The sequence below is a fragment of the Ips typographus genome, linkage group LG2 (genome assembly GCF_016097725.1).
Source record: "Ips typographus isolate SLU linkage group LG2, UJ_Ityp_2.0, whole genome shotgun sequence".
NCBI lineage: Eukaryota > Metazoa > Arthropoda > Insecta > Coleoptera > Curculionidae > Ips > Ips typographus.
Genome location: NC_138423.1, coordinates 558,328 through 583,233, shown reverse-complemented (window position 1 = coordinate 583,233; position 24,906 = coordinate 558,328). Strand labels below are relative to the sequence as shown.

Below are 24,906 nucleotides of genomic sequence, written 5' to 3'. Positions count from 1 at the left end.
GATTAGGGTTTTAAAGGGACAATCAAAGGATGTAGATTACCTATATCACAAGTATTTCCCTCCCATCCCTGTATACACTTCTTATCACCATTAGCATCACAGTAAAAATGGCCGAACTTATCGTCCCTAGGCCGGCAGAATTTTGTACAAGTAGAATTGTAGTAGTAAGTATCACATTTGACGCGCACCCTGTAGGTCAGGTGCGCACGTGGACCCCGATGGTTTAACGTGTGCCACTGGGGACTGGGGTCGATTATCCCCGAATAGGTTGCTTCCTCGATTATGTCATTAGTAACTAGAAAAAAAAAAACAATTATTAGTAACGAGAAGGCTCTTTCTGATGATAAGTGCTGAAAAGTGTAAATTAGCAGTAAACTTGTAGAAAAATTCACGCTGTACAAGATTGCTTCAAAGCATTTTTAACTTAAAGGGCCATTTATGAAAGTTACAGAAAAAATTCCATAGTTTAGATTTTTAGCACCGTTATTTGAAGAATTACAGAAGTGCAAATTAGAGAATTGTAGCGAATTTCACTGTCTATAAAATTGTTTTCGAGTAATTTTGCCCTTAAGGGTCGTTTAAGGGAGTTACAGGCCAAAAACTATAGCTACAACGCACTCAAATGCAAAAAAAAAATCTCAAAAACTGTAGGCTCAAGATACAAGAAGATGGTTTTTATTTTTCTGTCTTATTTTCAAAAATAACAGTTCCTTTTAATTTGCTTGTTCAACTATCTCTTTTAAAATTGTAATTTACAACTTCGTTTACGAGATAATTAAGTTGTTAAAAACCTAAAACCAACCCAATAACTTAAAAATTGTCTTGAAAACAGCGAAAATTGACTTAAAAAAGTCTTTGTAGCAGTTGTCAAAGTTTCCGGACCAGACTTTAGTCAGTAAATTGACTTGAGAAGCTTAAAAATTGTCTTTCTAACCAGTTTTTATAGTTTTCAGACAAATTGAAAGACTTCAGTCTTGAAAATTGATTGGAAACTGTGAAAATAGGCTTAAAACACTGTTCGTCATAGTTTTCAGATAAATTAAAAGACTTTAGTAATAAAAATTGAGTTGAAGGCGTGAAAAATTACATTTTCTAGAATTTTTGACTACAAATTCTCACATTTAAACCTTGAAAATTGACTTGGACACCAAAAAGTGACATCAAAAGCTTAAAATTTGCATTTCAAGTAAGTTTTCATGATTTGAAGACAAATTTCAATATTTTAGTCTTGAAAATAGTCTTAAATACAGGATATTGACATTAGATTCATAAAAATTCAATTGAAGACTAACTTTTTAAGTTTTTTTTACTTTGCTTAGTATTTTTTTACAACTCTGGACTTATTTTAGGGCTTTAAAACTGCTTTCAGCTTGGAAAATCGACTATCAAGACTATCTTCACTAAGTTTTTGACTTATCAATACTGAAAGCCAGTTTGTACACTGTCCATAGGCTTAAAAATGTCATTTCAAGCTTTATCACTATTAAATTGACTTTTAGACACGTCAGTGCTAAAAATTGGAGCATTTTTTAAACATCTAGACGGTTTACAGTTCTTTAAGGCTGTTTGCTAGTTTCAAGACTATTTTCACAAAGTTTTTGACTTATCAGGCCTGAAAGCCAGTTTGTATACTGTCCGTAGTCTTAAAAATGTCACTTCAACCTTCTTCACTATTAAATTTGATTTCTACACTGATCGGTTCAAAAAATTGCAGCATTTCTAAGAAATTCCAAAAAAAATGTGAAACAAAGAATTTAAGACTAGGAATTTATAATAGTCAACGTCGTTTCAGACTTTTTCGTAAAGAAGGTAAATATTTTGGCACTAAATGCTACGATGTTAACCATTAAAACTAGCTTTAAGAAATTAATTAGTCCATCTTAACTTAACTGAATTCTAGACTTGTTTTAGTCCAGAAAATTGAGTTGTATATCAATTAAAGTCCTGAAAATAGACTTTTGGACTCTATTTTGTCTTAGCAAAGTCATACCTGGCCATAAAAGTCAACTTTTTGACTTCGTTTAGTAGTGCAAATGAGTTTTATGCGCAACAATCTTTGTCTTGAGACTATTCAGTACAAATTTGGATTTTCACTTGTCCTGTTTGTTCAGTTTAACATTATTACCTAAAAAATTGAAAGCAAGTAAAATTTAGTTAAAAAATAACCTGATTTAAATCCTCTTTCTTTTTTTTGGGTCTTTAAACCTAATAACCCGGTTATCTCGAAAACAGAATAAAAATTTTACAAGATTCTCCAAATTGAGCAAGGAAATTAAGAAAACTGTCATTTCTGTCAAAACTCAAAAAAATACACTTTTTTCAAAATATCTCAAAAATCAAAATCTTACATTTGCTAGTAAATACTTAGAAAAATAATAGTATTTTTAGTAAAACAGTTATTGAAACAAGTTCTCTATATAAATATCTCTTTGATATCAACAGTCGATTAGACAAGAAACTCGAAAGTATTAGCGTGAAGCAACTTTGTTCATTTAAGTTTAGACTTGTTTGAGCTGTATTAGCACAATAGAGCAATCCACATACCAATACATAATACAATGGACAACAAAGTGCAACCAAGCAAAGGAATTTGCAAAATGCGCAAAGCATTTAAATAAAATTACCTTCGAGTGGTACTAAACGGTTTTGTAGTGTGTACACAGTGCGGCTGTTGTGTTAGATTTGCAAATCACGAATCGTGGGCGTTTGTACATTCATTAATAAGTACTCAGAGAGTATTTTATCCGATTTTAAAATCGTTTACGAGTGTTGACTCAACGGGGAAACGTTTTCGTCCTACACACCTTGCACTTTCTTGAGCATAATTTGAGTGGTGCTTTTACGCCACTGTGCTGCATCCCATTAACCTATTCGAGTGGTAAATACAGTAGTTTTGTTTTTGTTTAGCTTACTTTTTGTTTCTTGAATAATTATCTCGCCTTTTATTGACGGGCTTGTGTGAATTATTGTTCTCCGGTGTCAAATTACCAACGATAATTGCGTGTCCAACTTCTCCGGATGATTAATGTCTTTAACAGCCTTGACGATTGATTTTTAATTCAAGTTTGTTCAATTTGAATAATTCCAGTGGCACATGCAGTCATTTTTTACAGTTTCTATTAATTGTATGCAGTTGTGAGACATTCTTAAAATATGTCTTTCATTACTCGTGAGTGTTTGAGAAAGTGGTCACCTTGATTGTATATACAGTTTTATGCTTCAAGTAGATTTATTTTATTTTGTGTGAAAAATAATACTTTTACAATTTTTTGATTAATTTATATGCATATTATTCAAAAATTCTGTTCGAAAGATTATCGTCAAACAATTGGTTCAATGGTTTTGATATCAATTTTTTATACTTATACAATACAAAAGAGTGCAATAGCAATTTATTTCGTGTGTAAATAAAGAAAACTTCATCTAAAATGTCAGAATTGTTAAGAGAATGTTAAAAAATTTATTTTTGTATTTGTAACTTAACTTCCAAATTCAAAAATTTACTTGCATGGTTGAGATTTGACTCTGAAGTCAATTTTTACGAATTTTCATGTAAAATTGACTAGACAATCTGATTTTTTTGACCGTTAGGTCAATTTTTAGACGTTTTGGTTTCCTTATGCACTTGTAAATTGACTTCCAAATTCAAAAATTGGCTGGCATAGTTAAAATTTGACTACTAGGTAAATTTACATTAATTTGCATTTTTTAGGGCAACTTATCATACGAACATTAAACTTGTTTTTTTGCATTTGTAATTTAACTTCCAAATTCAAAAATTGACTTGCACGTTTGAGATTTTTGACTATCAAGTCAGTTTTCAGGAATTTGCATTTTCAGGTTAATGTATGACAAAAATTGACTAAACAATCAAATTTCAGGACCGTTAAGTCAATTTTCATGAGTTTTTCTCTCCAATTGTAATCTCACTTCCAAATTCAAAAATTGCATGTCTGAGACTATTAGGTCTATTTTTAAACAAACTGTCATTTCACACACAGGGAATTCCAAAAATGAAAAAATACAGGGTGTTTTAATATCGTCTTTTGTAAATAAAGAAAACTCTATATAAAATGTCAGAATTGTTAAAAAAAGATGTTAACATTTTTTCTTTGCATTTGTAACTTAACTTTCAAATTCAAAAACTGACTTGCATGGTTGAGATTTGACTTGAGAAAGTAAATTTTCAAGAATTTGGGATTTTTAGGTCAATTTATAGTGAAAATTGACAAGACAATCCAGTTTCATGACCGTTAAGTCAAATTTTTAGAGTTTTAACTTTCCTGTGGATTTGTGAATTGACTTCCAAACTCAAAAATCATTTTGCATTGCTGAATTTTGACTTTTAAAGGTCATTTTTCAGGAAATTGCATTTTTAGATCAATTTATCATGAAAATTGACCAGATGATCTAGTTTCATGACCTGCTAAGTAAATTCTTACGAGTTTTAACTTTCCTCTGCATTTGTGAATTGACTTCCAAACTCAAAAATCGTTTTGCATGGTAGAATTTTGACTTTCAAAGGTCATTTTTTAGGAATTTGCATTTTTAGATCAATTTATCATGAAAATTGACCAGACAATCCAGTTTCATGACCGTTAAGTAAATTTTTTATGAGTTTTAACTTTCTTCTGCATTTGTGAATTGACTTCCAAACTCAAAAATCGTTTTGCATTGCTGAATTTTGACTTTTAAAGGTCATTTTTCAGGAAATTGCATTTTTAGATCAATTTATCATGAAAATTGACCAGATGATCTAGTTTCATGACCTGCTAAGTAAATTCTTACGAGTTTTAACTTTCCTCTGCATTTGTGAATTGACTTCCAAACTCAAAAATCGTTTTGCATGGTAGAATTTTGACTTTCAAAGGTCATTTTTCAGGAAATTGCATTTTTAGATCAATTTATCATGAAAATTGACCAGATTATCCAGTTTCATGACCTGCTAAGTAAATTCTTACGAGTTTTAACTTTCCTCTGCATTTGTGAATTGACTTCCAAACTCAAAAATCGTTTTCCATTGCTGAATTTTGACTTTTAAAGGTAATTTTTCAGGAATTTGTATTTTTAGATCAATTTATCATGAAAATTGACCAGACTATCTAGTTTCATGACCGTTAAGTCAATTTTTATGCGTTTTACAATTTACCATGAAATTAGGGGTTTCCAAGAAATCTAAAAATACGCAAGGTGTTCAAATTAGAAAATTCTTTTAGAAAAATAGAGTACAATTTTTATTTTTTTACCACATCTCACACACACTGTATACTCTTAGCATCATCGTGTGTAAATAACGAAAAATTTAATTAAAATGTCAGAATTGTAAAGAGAATTTTGAACAAACTTATGGGGGTTCAAAAAATGTTAAAAATAAACAGGACGTTCTATTAAGATTAGCATTTTTTTTAGAAAGATTGACTTGAACTAATAAAATTTATTTTTCCGAAATCCTTCCACCTTCAGACACCCTATATACCGTGTCCAGGATAAGGAGATTGTCTATGGGGATCTTAAAAACGGTTAGAGATTTAGATTTGTTTAGATAAGGGAAAAGTTGCTTTTTTTCGGATTTTGAAATATTACTTTTTTCTTTTTTTGTGACGTTAATATTGAACGTAGATCAACACTTCTCTACAACAACTTTTAAAGTGTCAACAGTTTTTAATTCCGACGTTTTGTCTTTGCGGAACCATCATCAACCGCATTTTTGAATGAGACACATATAAGATCCACTCTAAATTTTAATGATTTTATTTATTATACATATAACAACTTACCTGGTACGGAAAAATTGTTAAGATCCACAGCCTGAAGAATAAGCGTAAAGGATCTCTGAAAGAAAGAAAAAAAAAACAGGATTAGATAATTCCATTTACTTCGGCTGGACCTAAAAGATTAAAAACAAACCGCCGACAAGAAATTGGTATTTTTCTCATCGTAGGGCGATCAATCTCTTTCAATATGTCCACGACTAGGAAAAGATAAACTGCATAGGCGTAGTTTACTTTCTAAGTAGTAACCAAGTTACTTTTTCTGTCAGATTTTTGAGTAAGGGAACAAACTATTTAGTACGCCACTGTTAAATAGATTATTATTTAAGGCATATTATCGACCCACTGAAATTCCGATAGACAGATATTTCATAATCTATCTTCTTCCTACTCAGTGTCATCACAGGAAATGTCTTTACTAACTCACGCTTCGATTGTCTTTATCTGTGTGCATATTCGAAAGTATGTTACTGTCACTGATGAGGTCGAACCAACACGATTGTTGGATTTAAGGTGGGTTTACCCTATTTATGAAGCGAAATTGACACATTTTAGTTAACACATAATTGAATAAGTCCAAGAGTTATATGATGGGTGATGCAACTCGGACATTATTCAGACGAGACTTTACCTAAGGCTTCCTAAATACGTATTTACTTACGCTAAACTTATAATCTGTTTAAAAAGGTCCCCCTTTTATTTAATCCGCTTTCGAAATCAGAATTGATCTACGGACGGCCAGTCATATTTGGGCCCAGTTCAGTTCATTCGATTTGATTGGATTATTGGATTAAGTCAGGAGACAGGAACCGCTCATGATACTCAACGTATCTAGATCAGATTTGGTTAATCAGTAGCGCAAAATGTGGACAGTTTAATGATTGTCAATAAACTGGTAGAGTATTAATAAGGAAAGACTGAATTTTTCAAAAGGTGAGTATTTGTTCAAGTTAGAGTTTGTGATTGGTCAAGAAAAAGCAGCAAGCTGAAATATTGCGCTATTTTCCAAATCCAAATAGAATTTATGCTGCTTCATAAGATCCCATTAGTACGTCAGCGGTTATGTTGGCTACGAGAACCAAATGATTGAATTCATGCTGCCAAAACTTGATTTTAGCTTCATGGATTCCCAATACAGGTATTGTATCACCTCCGGCTGTTTCCAATATAAACTTTGTTCCGGTACTGCAATGCTTCACTATGTCTGGTCTTGATATGGTGAATCAAGTTCCAGTGTCGATAACCATTTGACATTTCCTTCCGCAAACCTTGTCATTCACTACTAAGCTGATTTTCAGTCAGCTTTTGCTTCTGATGATTCACTATTCCTTTTGGTTTGGAGCACTGATGTTGCTTATCCTGTCCTTCTTCACTGCAGCTCCAAGAAGTCGTGCAGATGACTTCCTTTGGTAATTTTGATAGTTTGGCCTTCTCTCTGTTTAGTTTACTCCATATTTCTATTAACTCCTTTTGCAAGGTCTCCAGTTGCCGGTTCATCTCGGACTGGGTGATCAAGTGGTCTGGATTATCATAACGGTTCCCGTACTTGGGTGTATAGGTTCTTATTTGGCGCATATTCTCGTGACACTTGTTTTACCGCCTCAAACTCCAAGGCGTAGGCAAAGGCATCGTGCAAGGTTTGGCATCTGGCTAGTCTTAAAGCTTGCTCAGTGTCACGATCTTTCAGGCCCCTTACAACTGCCATTTTCTCCCTAATGTCTCGAGAGGCAGTTCTGAAAGCCAGATAAACCAAACAAGTACAAGTTTCTTGACTTCTCTGGCTTCTGCTCGACAACTGTGCCTCGTAAACTTGCTCCAGGTGCTCGTTTACAAATCTCATTTCTATGTGCTGGATCAAGTCATCTAGAGTCTGCAAAGCCTCCAGAGCTTCTTCTCTAAGTGATAAAGAAGCAGCTTCAAACAGTTTCTTGTTCTCTTACTGGAGGTTTAATGTTTGAGCAGGCATTAATACTGGGTACTAAGATTGGCTTGGACTTTTCTTGCAGTTTGTCAACTCCCTCTTGTAGTTTCTGAACAGTTTCTTCCACTCTGCCTATTCACCTCGTCATTTCTTCAATGGTGTGAGTAACTTTTCCCTCAAAGGTTTCCATCCTGTGTTCCATCTTACTCTTCATTTCGATGATCACAAAATCTAACTTTTGCTCTTGCTGTTCAAACTGGTCCTTTAGTGGGCCTTTTATGTCATCTAGCTTACGCTCTTAGCTAGCATTACCTCCAGTTTTTGTTCTTGGCTGGCATGCATTTGCAAAATTTCAAACCAAGTTCTGGTTTGGCCAGTTTAGGTTGGTGAGTTTGGAGGCATTTTCAACATCTTTCCAAGAAAATTGGTGGAATTTGTCAGTTTGCCAAAATTTCAAACCAAATTCTGGTTCGGCCAGTTTTGGTTAGTGAGATTGGCTGCATTTCCAACTTCTTTCGCAGAAAATCGGTGAAATTTGTTAGTTTGGCAAAATTTCAAACCAAATTCTGGTTTGGCCAATTTAGGTTGGTGAGTTTGGGGGCATTTTCAACATCTTTCCAAGCAAATTGTTGGAATTTGTCAGTTTGCCAAAATTTCTAACCAAATTCTGGTTCGGCCAGTTTTAGTTAGTGAATTTGGCTGCATTTCCAACTTCTTTCGCAGCAAATCGGTGAAATTTGTTAGTTTGGCAAAATTTCAAACCAAATTCTGGTTCGGCCAGTTTTGGTTAGTGAGTTTGGCTGCATTTCCAACATCTTACAAAGCAAATTAGTGGAATTTGTTAGTTTGGCAAAATTTCAAACAAAATTCTGGTTCGGCCAGTTTTGTAGTGAATTTGGCTGCATTTCCAACTTCTTTCGCAGCAAATCGGTGAAATTTGTTAGTTTGGCAAAATTTCAAACCAAATTCTGGTTTGGCCAATTTAGGTTGGTGAGTTTGGGGGCATTTTCAACATCTTTCCAAGCAAATTGTTGGAATTTGTCAGTTTGCCAAAATTTCTAACCAAATTCTGGTTCGGCCAGTTTTAGTTAGTGAATTTGGCTGCATTTCCAACTTCTTTCGCAGCAAATCGGTGAAATTTGTTAGTTTGGCAAAATTTCAAATCAAATTCTGGTTTGGCCAGTTAAGGTTGGTGAGTTTGGAGGCATTTTCAACATCTTTCCAAGAAAATTGGTGGAATTTGTCAGTTTGCCAAAATTTCTACCCAAATTCTGGTTCGGCCAGTTTTAGTTAGTGAATTTGGCTGCATTTCCAACTTCTTTCGCAGAAAATCGGTGAAATTTGTTAGTTTGGCAAAATTTCAAACCAAATTCTGGTTCGGCCAGTTTTGGTTAGTGAGTTTGGCTGCATTTCCAACATCTTACAAAGCAAATTAGTGGAATTTGTTAGTTTGGCAAAATTTCAAACAAAATTCTGGTTCGGCCAGTTTTGGTTAGTGAATTTGGCTGCATTTCCAACTTCTTTTGCAGCAAATCGGTGAAATTTGTTAGTTTGGCAAAATTTCAAACCAAATTTTGGTTTGGCCAATTTAGGTTGGTGAGTTTGGGGGCATTTTCAACATCTTTCCAAGAAAATTGGTGGAATTTGTCAGTTTGCCAACATTTGAAACCAAATTCTGGTTTGGCGAGCTCTGGTTGGTGAGTTTGGCGACATTTTCAACATCTTTCCAAGCAAATTAGTGGAATTTGTTAGTTTGGCAAAATTTCAAACCAAATTCTGGTTCGGCCAGTTTTGGTTAGTGAGTTTGGCTGCATTTCCAACATCTTACAAAGCAAATTAGTGGATTTGTTAGTTTGCCAACATTTCAAACCAAATTCTGGTTTGGCGAGCTCGGGTTGGTGAGTTTGGCGACATTTTCAACATCTTTCCAAGTAAATTGTTGGAATTTGTCAGTTTGCCAAAATTTCTAACCAAATTCTGGTTCGGCCAGTTTGGTTAGTGAATTTGGCTGCATTTCAAACTTCTTTCGCAGCAAATCGGTGAAATTTGTTAGTTTGGCAAAATTTCAAACCAAATTTTGTTTTGGCTAGTTAAGGTTGGTGAGTTTGGAGGCATTTTCAACATCTTTCCAAGAAAATTGGTGGAATTTGTCAGTTTGGCAAAATTTCAAACCAAATTCTGGTTCGGTCAGTTTTGGTTAGTGAGTTTGGCTGCATTTCCAACATCTAATTAAATTTGGCACCAAATAAGAATTCTGTCTTCACTTTGACATTGTTTAGGGTTTAAGTTGAAGAACAACCTAAGAGAATAGTGAGAAATTGTGTACAGCAAGCAAATGAACATATTGTTTATACAAGTTGGAACATTAACTGACCAGGTGTATAAAAAATGATACTAGAGTATCATAATCAGCTGGAGAGGATGTACCATTGCTTAATAAATCCATGCTAATGATACCAGATACCTTAGGAGGAAGCTACCGACCATCGTCTAACTGAAAATAATTGACTCTCGCTTCTTGTCAATTGATCATCAATCAGAAAAATGAAACCGGACAGATCGGTTGTACCATCAAACAACGTTACTTTCGGATTTTTCTGCGCCGCATTCACGCAGCGAATATGATTTATGGTTCCATTGATCGATAGATGCGTGGTACCGCGTTTGTGGGATTCGCTTCGAATCTACGAGATGGATTTATAAAACAAATAGACTGACCACCCGTTTGCCATATAACTACATGAAAAGCAAAAACGTAAGTTCGAGAGAAACACAAATTGGTCCAATTTGAAACGGTTCCGGCCGTTTAAAACGGTAAACTAAAATGACTGACAATTCACAAATGTGTCTCGCTACTCTGAATTTGGTACAATGAAGCGGGCCTTAAAAAAAAAACAACTGGTAGTTGTGAAACAGGAACCTGTTTGGTTTTAGTATTAATTGCTTCATAATTTGACTGTGTAATTACCTAAGCGATTAATCACGGTTTTGACCTATCCGTAACGGTTCCTAAATGGCCTTTGGCAACAATTTTTGCCCTCTCGTCTTCAAGACGTCTTATTTACTTCCCGTTCATAAAAACTCGTGCCTTTTAAAGCAAATTACTCCCCATCCTGGTCTAAAACGCATGTTTTCTCGTCCGACTTTTTCCGTCGAACTTGATACGTGAGTCTTGGACATCTCACTATTTTTTTTGCAATGTCTTCACGTATATCACATTTTAGTACCGAGAAAATGCCGCTTCGTTGTTTTATCGCTGATGTGGGCAAAAAAGAAATGTTGATTGATTGCTTCGGAATTATCACAATTTAACGGCTTAATGCGAAAATTTCGAAAATACACTCGAACCAAACGAATCAACGAAATTTGATTCGCACATTAATTTTGATTTCTTGATGGTTCTGGTTATGATTCTACAGTTGGTTCCGAACCATTAAGTGCGCAAGATTAAATGAAGAATTTTGGTGTAACGACGTCCATTACCAGTTAAATAACTGTACAGGGTGAGTCAACTTTAGTGTAAAGTTCAGAAATACAAAGTTTTAGAGAATATTGAGATGGATATACAGGGTGGTTCATGAAGAGATATTTAGATTCTTTATGAAACTTTTTTGTTAATAATGTCATATACCTAATAGTTTTTCCAATATTTCAATTTTTTTAAGCAAAATATTAGTTTTTGCTATGATGGACAATTGTCTATTTGCCATTGTTTGTAAAGGTAGAATACTCATATTTGGTGAGAACGTTCTACATAGACGACCAATTAGAGAGTAGTATTAGATGCTACAGGGTGCTCAATTTTTTTAAAACATTTTGACTAATTCAACTTGGGAAATTCGACTTTTTAAATGAAACACCCTGTACATTTTTTTTTCTGATAATTTTTATGAAATACTTCATCTTTAACTAACTAATATTAATAGTCTTAGTTTTATACTTTTTTAATTTTTACTTTCGTTTTTGTTATCTTAACTAAATTAAGTTTTATAACTAAATCGCTTACAACAACAAATATGCAGGCGTTGCCAAACTTTGACATGTAAAATAAGTAAATTAGTTGACAAATTATTATTACTTATTGTTATTAATGCCAAAAGCGTATATAAAAATGATTCTAGTAAATCAATATACAGGGTGATTCCAAAGTTGGTGCTTTCCTTTCATATGCGAATAGGGCTTCAAAAAATAAGGTTTATTTTCCTTTGACGCTTTTTCGAAATATGAACAATAACGAAGATAAAATAATAATTTAATGATTTTGGCCAAACCACTTAAAAAAATTACCCTACTGGTTTTTTTCAAAATAAAATTTATTATTGAATTCCTTGTTCAATTCTAAAAATAAAACCCCTTTTATTATTTTTTGCTACGACGCACCATTTCCCAGTAAAAAAATAAAAACCGTCTTAATGCGTGCCTAAAATTAAATGCTGTTTTAATTTAAAATGTCAAATTATTAAAAATTAGTTCAAATGCGGCTGAAATCTTTTGTTTTTGTTTATGTCTGTTGATAAGGAATAACCTGTAGTTAGTTAAAATTAAATTTAAGTTATTTTTTATTTTGTTTTTTTTCAGTAAAACTTTGACACCCTGTATCTTCGTTATTGTTCATATTTCGAAAAACCGTCAAAGGAAAAAAAAACTTATTTTTTAAAGCCCTATTCGTAAGTGAAAGGAAAGCCCCAACTTTGGAATCACCCTGTATAAAAAAAATTGATCGCCTTGTAGCATGTAACGCAAGTTTATTTGGATACATCTTTTTTGTCATCCCTGTAGATTCTACAGTGTAGAATATTCGCACCAAATATGAGTATCCTACCTTTAGAAAGAAAGGTGATTTCAAAGGACATTCCATTCCATTTAAAAAAACTGATATTTTATCTTCCACGCCTTTATGAACCACCTTGTATATCCAAAAGTAATTTTTAACTATGTATCTCAGTATTCTCTAAATTTTTTGTATTTCTCCAAATAAATGAGATAATAAACTGTATTTTATCATTAATTCACCCTGTACAGGGTGCTGCATTTTCGATGGTTTTACGGGGTACAGAGAAAACGGTAATAGATAGAAAAAAAGTAGCATACGTGTTTCGATCTCATTTTCTGAGCTGAGATGACTGGCGAAGAGTGGGCTGCGCAAACTTCTTTTGTTTCAAAGATACGGGGGTTTTTTGAAAATTGGTCATTTTGGAACCTCCTCTGTATTTCATTTGCTATTAAAGTTATCAAAAAAGGAAAAACGGTTTCCGGTAGAAGTTTTGACGTAGAATCCAATGGCGTAGTCAGTTTTTTTCTATTACGTTTAGTTTCTGACATATGACACTAAGTTATATTTTTTTTAATGGAACACCCTATATATTTTTAGGTCATTTAATTCTGTTGATTTTTACTATTTCAACAGTGTATTAAAACATATAAGTTTGTAAACGTTAATCTTCGTAATTAGAAAAAAAGCGTTTTCTTAATAAAAAAGTGCTAAATAATATGTATAAAAATACCCACAGTCGAAACCAAATTTGGCTATATTCATATTAACATGTTACATGTCGTTTATAAACAGTTTTTTTAACTTCTACCTTAAAAATAGAAGAAAATAGAAATGGCCACTTTTCTTATTAAAGTGACGATAGAACTGTTTGTAACTTAGATTTTTAATAAGATTTATTAAAAATATTTAATTTTCTGATGTGTTAGCTTATATGATTTCCGATTTTGTTTGGTATTTTAGATATTGGCCTTTTTTTAGCTTAGCAAAGGTCCTTTTTTTAAAATAACAAGATTAACCTCTACAAACTTATATGTTGTAATACACCGTTGAAAAGGTAAAAATAAACAGAATTAAATGAACTAAAAATATATAGGGTGTTCCATTTAAAAAAATATAACTTAGTGTCATATGTCAGAAACTAAACGTAATAGAAAAAAACTGACTACGCCCTTGGATTCTACGTCAAAACTTCTACCGGAAACCGTTTTTCCTTTTTTGATAACTTTAATAGCAAATGAAATACAGAGGATGTTCCAAAATGACCAATTTTCAAAAACCCCCCGTATCTTTGAAACAAAAGAAGTTTGCGCAGCCCACTCTTCGCCAGTCATCTCAGCTCGGAAAAAGAGATCGGGACACGAATGCTACTTTTTTTCTATCTATTACCGTTTTCTCTGTACCCCGTAAAACCATCGAAAATGCAGCACCCTGTACAGCGTGTCAGTCACGACAGAGTAAATTTTATTATCTCATTTGTTTCAAAAAATACAAAAATAAATAAATACAACCATTTTTGGCAGTTTTAGGATGCATATAGTTTAAAATTGTTTTGACTATACAGAGTGATTCATAATATATTTTTTTTTATACAGAACTCCATATTTTTCAATAAAAATATGTATTTTACAAATAATGAAGGAATATACCAAATGTTATAAATTCCAAAAAGGATCTGATGAAAGTATAAAATGCATTTAACCAAAGTCACACTAATTGGGTTTCTTTTCAAGAATGATTGGTGGTTTTGTACCTAAATGGATTTGACAGTTTTGAGGTTTAGGACATAACTGTAACTGACAGCGAAATGTCACAACATTTTACTGGATTTTAAGAGTGTGTGGTGGTTTTACAGCTTTATGGAGAAGATTTTGACAGATGATATTGAAAAATAGACTAAAATAACTCAGGAACACACAACCAAATGCCAAACATTTTCTGATGGTGGTATAAAATTCATTCAACCAAAGTCAAACTTTGAAAGAATGATTCGTTGTTTTGTACCTTCATGGGGTTAAATTTGATGGTATCTGCTTCACGCAAAAAAGCTGTTGGAATCGAAAAACTACATGCAATCTTAAATTTCAACATCCTGTATAGCAGAAACCAAGATAAAATAATATAATATACAGGATAATATACAAAAATTAACTTTGAAAAATACATGGCATCATCCAATAGCTTCTGAAAAACCAGGAAAATTTCGATTTCTGGTTGCCATTTTTACAAACACGTTACTTGTTATTTGTATCAAATTAAAAAACGCAGTAAAATACAGGGTGCATGTTTCATTTAAAAACATACAACTTCAGCCCTGTATAAGTAAAAATTTGTGTTTAAGTGTCTTGTTTGTTGTTGCTCCTAGAGGCAAAAACGAACGAAAAGAATTGACTAACCAAAAAAGAAAAAAAAATGTTATACAATATTGTATACTGTTACGAACAGTACACGCAAATTGCGTTAATAAACAGCGAGAAGTAATTAAAACAAACTTCCCATTTTATATGATAAACGATATAAAATAAAACGTTTTACGGTCGGTAAACGCTTTCGCTCTTATGGTGTTCCATAATGCAACAGCCAACCATCAAACCAAAACATACCAACCTAATGGTAAGGCTCGTACGTTTCATATTTAATTATCCATGGGAAAAACCAGCTGTAATACTTGTTAATGCTTGTTACCTGACAGTGTTCACTTCCAACCGATTAAAACTATATCGATCTTATCTAGCGAGTATAAATGCGCGTTTAATACGTTAATGGTCACTTAAACCAGGTGAATGGTCAGTTGTAAAGCGCCCGAATATGGAAATAATTTTTTTTAGGGTCTATCATGTCTAAACAAGTTGCAACATATTGCTGGGACGTGTCTATAACAAGGAATCTGCACAGTTATCGCCCGAAAGCTTAAATGGATCCAACAGCGAAGAAGAAATTAACGTTCGTTGTAATTAGTCAAAGGCAGTGCGTCATGCTAAAGTAATATTACTGAATTTCGGGCTGGTACCACCTTGTTCTACTTGTGGAAAAAAAAAACATTTAAGATGTTAAATAACCGACTCGACCCAGAAGAAAAAAAATTTAAAAGCAGCAGGCGGACCTTGTCAAAATTACTACATTTACCACGCCATATTAGAATGAAACGAGAACCACCAAGTCATCTTGGAACCGTTTGATCTCCGTTTATGATATTGGAGTTTAACTGGTACTTAATGTATTAAATTAAGGATGCTAAAACATATTCCGGACAATTTAATGGGCGGGTTAATGGATTATTAGATTGGACCTACGGAAGTTCAATTGATTTGAAGGTCGTAGATTTTATAAAAAATATTGTATTTGCTTAAATCACGGTTTGGGATTGGTCAAGAAAAAGAAGGTGAATGCTGCTCTTTTCGACCAATCACAAACTATACCCACTGTGCTGTAATCAATGTTGCCAAACTATTTAATGACGGTAGAATAATCAGTCAAAAAACGGTAGATAACGGTATCATCAAAATAAATTCAGTCATTTAATAGTTGTCAAAAATTATAATCATTGCTATAAATAATATAAAAACCGTACTTCAAAAATACAGATTTTAATTTTTTTTATTAATAATTGTTAGTTTGTTATTAATAATAATTTAGCTAAACAGTCACGTGACCATTATCAAAATCATAAATCTCAAAAACACTCTTTATATCGAATACTAAAAGAAAACGTTTCTAAACCTTGATTTTTGCAACTTTAGAGCACAGTTTGATAGTTTTGACGTTAGCGATAGTTGTCACGTGATTGTAGAACACTACTTAGCTAGACAGTCACGTGAGAATTGTCATAAATCTCAAAAACACGTTTTATTATCAAATACTACAAAAAAACGTTTTTAAACCCTGATTTTTGCAACTTTAGAGCACAGTCTGGCAGTTTTGACGTTAGTGACAGTTGTCACGTGATTGTAAAACACTATTTAGCTAGACGGTAACGTGACAATTGTCAAAATAAATGTCATAAATTTTAAAAACACGTTTTATTAACAAATACTACAAAAAAACGTTTTTAAATCCTGATTTTTTTCATCTTTACAGCACAGTTTGACAGTTTTGACGTTAGTGACAGATGTCACGTGATTGTAGAACACTACTTAGCTAGACGGTCACGTGACAATTGTCAAAATAATTGTCATAAATCTCAAAAACGCGCTCTATATCAAATACTGCAAGAAAACGTTTCTAAACCCTGATTTTTGCAAGTTTAGAGCTTAGTTTGACAGTTTTGACGTTAGTGACGTTTGTCACGTGATTGTAGAACATTATTTTGCTAGACAGTCACGTAACAATTGTCAAAATAAGTGTCATAAATCTCAAAAACACGTTTTATTATCAAATATTACAAAAAAACGTTTCTAAACCCTGATTTTTGCAACTTTAGAGCATAGTTTGACAGTTTTGATGCTAGTGACAGTTGTCACGTGATTGATAAGACACTATTTAGCTAGATGGTCACGTGATAATTGTCAAAATAACTGTCATAAATCTTAAAAACACTCTTTTTATCAAATACTACAAAAAACCGTATTTAAACACTAATTTTTGCAACTTTAGAGCACAGTTTGGCAGTTTTGACGTTAGTGACAGTTGTCACGTGATTGTAGAACACTATTTAGCTAGACGGTCACGTGTCAATTGTCAAAATAACTGTCATAAATCTCATAAACACGTTTTATTATCAAATACTGCAATAAAACGTTTCTAAACACTGATTTTTGCAACTTTAGATCATAGTTTGACAGTTTTTAAGTTAGTGACAGTTGTCACGTGATTGTAGAACACTATTTAGCTAGACGGTCACGTGACACTTGTCAAAATAACTGTCATAAATCTCAAAAACACGTTTTATTATCAAATACTACAAGAAAACGTTTCTAAACCCTGATTTTTACAACTTTAGAGCACAGTTTGGCAGTTTTGACGTTAGTGACAGTTGTTACGTAATTGATAAAACACTATTATGCTAGACGGTCACGTGACAATTGTCAAAATAACTGTCATAAATCTCAAAAACACGTTTTATTATCAAATACTACAAGAAAACGTTTCTAAACCCTGATTTTTACAACTTTAGAGCATAGTTTGATAGTTTTGACGTTAGTGACAGTTGTCACGTGATTGTAGAACACTATTTAGCTATAAGGTCACGTGACAATTGTCAAAATAACTGTCATAAATCTCATAAACACGCTTTATATTAAATACTATCAAAAACCGTTTTTAAACTCTGATTTTTGCAATTTTAGAGCATAGTTTGATAGTTTTGACGTTAGTGACAGTTGTCACGTGATTTTAGAATACTATTTAGCTGGACGGTCACGTGACAAATGTCAAAATAACTATCATAAATTTCAAAAATCGTCTTGTTTCGCAAACTGTGTTAAAATGTAATTCTTGCAAAGTCTGGTAAAATTTTGACATTAAACATCACGTGGTTTCAGAGGATAATTTGGAGTAAGAAAATGACTGTTTTAAGCGCATTTTTAGAATCTTCATTAAATTTTCAATTCAATAAACTGAAAATGTATATAAAAAGTTTCACAACTAACATAATGACAATGTAATTAAAAACAGTAGATTATATACAAAAAAAAAAAACAGTAAAAGAACGACCAAAACGGTAGATATACCATTTTCTAGATAAATCTGGCAACATTGGCTGCAGTTTTTCAAATGGAAAGTAGTGAGGAAATAGACAGACAAGCAGAAATTCTGGTATTTGGAATAAAAGCAATACAAATTACAACTAATACAGTTATTTTAGAAATAATTGGAATTACAATTTTTGACAGACAAAACTAGAAACTTTTTCTTTCTGTCAACTACGGTTGTAGGTCCTTAGCCGCAATTTTTTTTTTTTTATTTTTTTTTAACCTTCTTACAGAGCTATTTACAACTAAATGTTACAAATGCCAAAAATCAACTGATGAAGGATGAAGGTATAAAATGCATTTAACCAAAGTCACACTGATTTTGTTTCTTTTTAAGTATGTCTCGTTGTTTTGTACCTCTATGGGACACAGTTTTCAGGTTTCGGTTTAGGGCATTGCCATTTTATGTCAATTTTCTATTTTTCTCCAGAAGGATTCAATGAACAGCAAAGGGCATATTTGTATCAAAGAATCTTACATTTTAGGGTGAAATAAGCACTTTAAACAATGTTATTGGAAATCAGTGGTCAGATAACAACAATTTTCGATCTTTGTCATTGTAGATGATTCATGTTTGAATGAGTCGCGTTAGTTGCACCAAAAACTCAGTGCTACACAGTGATCCAAAAAATGCTATAAAAAAAGTGTTTCGTTTCCGAGATATTTGAGGTCAAAGCTTCCTGGAGGAATTGCATGCAGGCGTCACTGTGTTCAAACTGCCAAAAGTCCGAAAATGCAGGTGGGACTGTATACTACTACTCAGGGCTACACAGTGACCCAAAAAGAGCCTGATATTTGAGGAGTAAGTTGGCCTTAACTTCCTGAAGTAACTGTTCAAAGTGCCAAAGCTTTGACGGTTTTTAGAGCCAAAACCAATTGAATGATGTTTTAGGAAAACCGATTTTATTATCTATCCAATGACACCAAAAAGTTTATACAGGGTGAGTCAAACCAACCAGTTATTTACATTTGAATGAGTTGAACTTGAATTTGTCTTAACTTTAACGACAACTAAATTTTGGTTTTTAACATCAAAGAAAATAAATTCTTTTTTTTTTTAAATTGTTTCTAAATCTCTAGAAAGCATCAAATGGGTCCCGTAATTGTCGGTTAAGTGATACAGGTAAAAGACCAAAAAGAAAAACAATAACTGTTTTTACAAATAAATTACGACTTCCTCTACAAACACTCGAAAACTGTAGGGACTTGGAACACTAATATTTGACTAGTTCTCACTTCTAGTAGTCAAATATTATTCGGTATTGGGCATTCTCGCTTTTATGGGCAGCGCTTTGAGAACCCTTTAAAGCGTTATGCATAATGCATTTTAATCGATATAATGTTTGGGACAGTTGACGATATCTGGTTCGATCATCATGAAACTGACTGCTACAAAAGTGGATTTAATTGGATCAAGACTAATTGAGATGTAACTCAGATAATGTGTGCTCGTTCCAAATTAAATTGTAATCGGTTAACTGGTTCGATTTGACTAATGAAGCGAAAAATCGAAGACAGGTTTCAATATAATATAAAGTATAAAAATTAAATTTTTCCTAGTGCCTTGATGGAATGCCATAATTAAAAAACACATGTCCTGACATGAGATAACAATGGGTCTGCGACTGGTATAGGACAACATTTTAGCAAAGTACCAACAACGGACAGGTTCCATCGAACTGAAGGATCGACATTTTTATTGGTGGTCGCCGGTGTCGTCGTTCATCACTGTCGATTCAGGGTGGCAGCACCTTTTGTGAGAGACTTGATTGTCGATAAAGCTCGTTTTTGGACCGGAATCGATCGATAACAATCTCGATCATAATATACCTTTTCGGTTTACTTTACTACTGAAAAGGACCAGACTTTTTGAAAGTACCGTAACACAGACAACAAAAAAAAAAATGACCAACAAGTGAATAAGTACAGTCGACAATAGAAAATATCAATTGGTTGTTGGCTCTTAATAACATTATAAAATACTACTATTGTAGTCGTAGTAAATTTTTTATTCGTTAACAATAGGGAATGTATACGAGTCGCTTTTGTGATAGTATAATGGCTAATGTCGCCAAGTGGACGCATCTTTGTTAAAAAAACTGAGAATTTGTTTTACTATACGTTGACAGTGATTCAAACCGGTTGAATTGAAACACGTAAGTTTAACGGTTAACCAAAGAGTTGAATCAAGTAAAAGACTTTGTGAAATTTTAGTTGAAATAACTGCCCATTATTGTTCCAAACTGCCTCGGTTATCTATCATTTCTTCATACACAAAAGGCTTCAAGTTTGTCTGGAGTCAATCTGGAGGATTCAAATTCAAACTTTGTGCTGGTAATGATATTTGGCTTCTCCAATCAATTCTACGATTCGCAATATTTTTGTTCAAGTTATTTCTCACTTGCAATGAGAAATGAGCTAAAGTTCCATCCTCCAAAAAGATGACAAATTGCAATCATGCACCGAATACTTTAATTGCGAATATCTCGAAAACGGTTAATCTTAGGAATACCAACTAAAATATACCTTTTCTGTACAGAAAATATCGGATAACAGATACTCGGATGTCTGTTGTCATTTTGCTTTACCGGAAAAAAGTTAGAGAGCGATTTTAAAGCAAATCATTTATTGTAGATGGCGCCCTCTATAAGCTGGCTTAAAACTGAGTAGATAATTAAATTTAAGCAAAAAAGTCGAAGTGTATGTAAGTACCATTAGTTATGGGACACCTTGTATATATTCCTAAAAAGTGAGTGGACTATATCCCTTATCCATTAAAACTACAATGCAATTTTCACTTGATTACAGCGGCAATTGCACTCCTAAGTGAAAATTGCATTTTGCTGATGACCATTATTTTCAAATATAGCTACTAACAAATTGGGGACACATCTAATCAAATCTGACAATTAAAACTAAAAAAAGGTTATATTATAGAATAGACTCTGCATATAGAATGAATCTGGCATTTAGACTTGCTAAAGAAACAGATTTCATGCATTTAATGGTTAATTCTCTAAAAAACTTCTTGTCAAATAACTATAAAATTCATTCAAGCTGTTTCTAGGGCAATAATCTTCAGAATGTCATTTTCGGCAATTTTACATGCAATTAACATATTACTATTGAGAATGAGTTTAACGTGAGCAAACCAGACAGTTTACTACTACTTATTTTTAAATATTGGAAAGATTTTTTGAAGATGAATCATGTTAATTTCTGTGAATCTGTAGATTACATTGAAAATCTATCTGAGTGTGCCAAGGTAAATGTAAGAAAAAATATCGAAAAAAAAAAACGAATATTTGAAATATGGAAAGGGAGATTTTGGTGCCTATCTAGAAGTTTACAAGAGCCATTCCTGCAAATTGCATAATATTGCAATACAGAACAGACAACATTGTGAAGACCAGTCTGATTTTAAGAATAATATGCCACAGTCATGAATGCTAGAGGAAGTCTAATTTGTTCTTGCTACAGCTACTCGTATTTCTTCTTGTTCCTCATTTTTTAGTTTTTTTCTCTTGGATGCGTAGTAAATGGAGCTATTAAGGTTGTTGATCTTTGTAGCCGCACTTCAAATTCTTATAGGGTTGCATCTTATTTGATGAGAATGTAGTTTGTGTTGAAAGTACAACTTTTGCAGCAAATTTGATGATATTTTCATTATTGTCATTAAATTAAACTTTAAATGAAACAACCGTTAATTAGCCGATACTCTTCTAGCAACTTATGCTTCTGCAATTTCAAAAAAAACAGCCTTGTTAATTCAAAGTGACTTTAAAAGCATCACGTTGAAAGCTCCTCATTCATCATCGCGACGTCCGAATTGCATTAAAGGCGATTTCTTATTCTACACGACACCTGCACAAGTCGGTTCATTGAGAACTCCGAAAACCTTCCCGTCGGCAAACACGAGATTCCCTCCAGGTGTCCGGGAGCGACCATACGAGCCCGCCAAAGTGGTAGATGAAGAAGAAGAATGGTAAGCAAGCGCCGTCTGGTGGCAAAATCACCACAACTGGTAGGACGGGTTGCGTATGATAATTCGCGGTCGTCGGCCCTGGAGATGCGTTTACATCAGCATCGGCACAGGTGTAAACGTGGCCCTCGGGGTTCAGGTATATAAAATGTACGTACTAATTTTTTTTTCGGGCAAAACGTTACTTTTAAAACCGCTAATTGATGATTTTGCCGCCCCTTCAGACCTCAGGTGGTTTATAAAACTTGTTGGAATTTATGCATCAATGATATTGAAATGGAATGTATAGCTGCGAGACGTCGGGTTATCGGAAAGAATGAAACTGGTACACCAAGGCGAAATGATTAACTCGTAACCACAGGTAGTCTTGAAAGTAATACCAGCGTGGGAGGCTGTTAGTGACAACCTGTATGTGGTTCAAGTTCCATTAACACGGATTGGCATGGTTGTTTGATACAAAAACGACCAAGGAAATAACAATCAGTTTCCTAATATTTATTATTAATTGATTGTTTTTTTTTTAATTAATTTTTTCATCAGTTTAAACTGTGTATTTGACACGCAAATAAGTCATGTACAGAGTCTACATATGCAGGATTGGCGTAAATCACATCACTGTTCGTAGTTTGTGATTGGTCAAGAAAAACAGCAATGAATGCTGCACATGGAGACTAAGCATTACTATAAGCCAGTATCAGTACTTTAAACCAGGCTTTTCTCACCTGTATGGTCACAGCCTCAACCAAACTCAATTTAAGCATGGCCTCAGAGACCTGGCAACTAGAGTTGATAGATTGAACTATTTAGTCGCTAAAGAAAAACGAAAACAAGAGGAACGCTACCAGCAGGATGAGGAACGACGACAGCGAGAAAAGCGAGAGGAAGAAGAACGGAGATAGAAAGAACAACAAGCTTTGGAGAAAAATTGAACAGAGTTGCAATCCTATATCAGTCAACAACTGGAGATGGTAGACAATAAAGTGGATCACAAAGTGGAAAAGGTGGGCCATGAATTCAAAAACGTACAGTCTAAATTTAGCATTAAATTTAATCAAATGGAGACTCAATCTGGAGAAGAGATCGCAACTTTACGGAGGGAAATCATGAGTATTCGCGAAGAACTGAAAAAACCAATCGAGATATCTCCGGAAAAAGCTCAACCGAATGCGACACTGAAGGTGCCAAAGATTGATGGGGAATCTCCGTGAGATTTGTACAGAAGACAGTTTGAAGTTGCTGCTACATGGCTAATGGGTGAACTGAACATCAAAACTGAAAAGTAGATTGCAAGGACCCTCAGAAACCCTACAAGAATTTGGGACTGAAGGTGAACGGCTAACTCTACTGGCATATCCACAAGCTCTGGAAGAGGGTCTGAACCAGATTGCTGTGCAAACCTTAATTGATGGTGTCAGAGGCGCAGAACAACTGGCCTTGGTCGTTTTAACAACTTGACGGTGTCTTAGTTTACAGTCTAGAGTTCGAAGTTGCAAGGAACCTCTCCCACAAAAAGGATAGTGTGCAAGACGACATATTTGAGGAAAATCACTGCCAATCAGAAGACGTAGTTGTTATGGAGTTAATTGTGAAGAAGTTAGATGAACTACCTTACTCCTCTGCTAAAAGTAACATTACGTGTTATCATTGTGGACGTAATGGACATTATCGTTGGAATTGCAGACAGCAGTCTCGTTTACCAACCTCCCAGAACTGGCGTAACAAGGATCAGGAAATGAAGAACCCAATTCATGATGGTTGGAGAATTAGTCAAATCAGGAGAGGGACGAACAAAGAAGCTACAAAAACAGTGAAGAGCATCGTTTCTAAGGAGGACATAATAAAAGGACAGCGCTCAGACCCTGATTTGAAATTTGAAACCAGATTGGCAAGAGATTTCCAGATATGGACCAACAGTAAAGGGTTACTGGCTGCAATGAGATTCTCTGCAAATGGGAAAGTCCAGACGTTTACCAAATCATTGTGCCTAATTCCTGCAAAGAGATGAGTGTGCTGGGAGAATTACATAACAGTTGTGGACCAGAACACTTTGGAGTAAACCAGACTTTGGCTAGGATAAGAGATCAATTTTACTGGATTAACTTCAGAAAGGACGTTGAGGAATGGTGTAAACGATGTTGTTAAAGAATGGATCAAGCACAATTTAAGAACTTGAAAGAAAGAAGATAAAGCTGAACAGCGACCGAATGAAGATGAGACTACAGACCAGCTGTGTTTAACCCAGAAGAAAGAAAGGACTGAGCCCAAAATTGCAACGACCTTAGGAAGGACCATACAGGATAGTGAAGAAAATAAACGACCTAGTCTACCAAATTCAAATGATACCAAGTCCCTATAGAGGAAGAAATCCACCATCTTGGAATCTTTAGAATGGCATTTCGGGACGAATAGCTTTTAAAGAGGGGGGCAGTGTTCAAAGGCCACATAACCAGATAAAGTGGTGTAACATTCACTAATCTGATCTGAAAAAAGCGGTGCTTTTTTAAAATTATTGTAATGAAGTTTTTCGATATGCAAATATTACGAAGTAGCCGGTAATAAACTAATAAATTGCCTGAAAATTATGAGGTTTTAACTCCGATAACATTTTTACGAGATCGTAAAATTTGGATTTAAACAGCCATAAAGTTACTTACGCCTGTTGGTAGTTTTAGTTTTAAACTCACTAAATAAAATTTATTCGAAGTTAAGTGGAATGATTAGAAAGGAGGTATGTGGGACAGTGCTATGTTCTCATGCACAAGGATATTTCG

The 24,906-nt window shown here is 33.8% G+C and overlaps 1 protein-coding gene across 4 annotated transcripts in view; it reads right to left on the bottom strand.

Annotated features, from left to right (window-relative positions):
* Positions 1-24,906, bottom strand: part of Ser (protein serrate) — a 223,794-nt gene that overhangs the window by 82,869 nt on the left and 116,019 nt on the right. For all 4 annotated transcript variants that reach the window (XM_081972144.1, XM_081972145.1, XM_081972146.1 and 1 more), the window contains exons 3-4: positions 5,778-5,832; positions 41-295 (exon numbers count right to left, since the gene is read on the bottom strand). In XM_081972144.1, the coding sequence (XP_081828270.1) occupies positions 41-295; positions 5,778-5,832 (310 nt within the window). The remainder of the gene's footprint in view (positions 1-40; positions 296-5,777; positions 5,833-24,906) is intronic.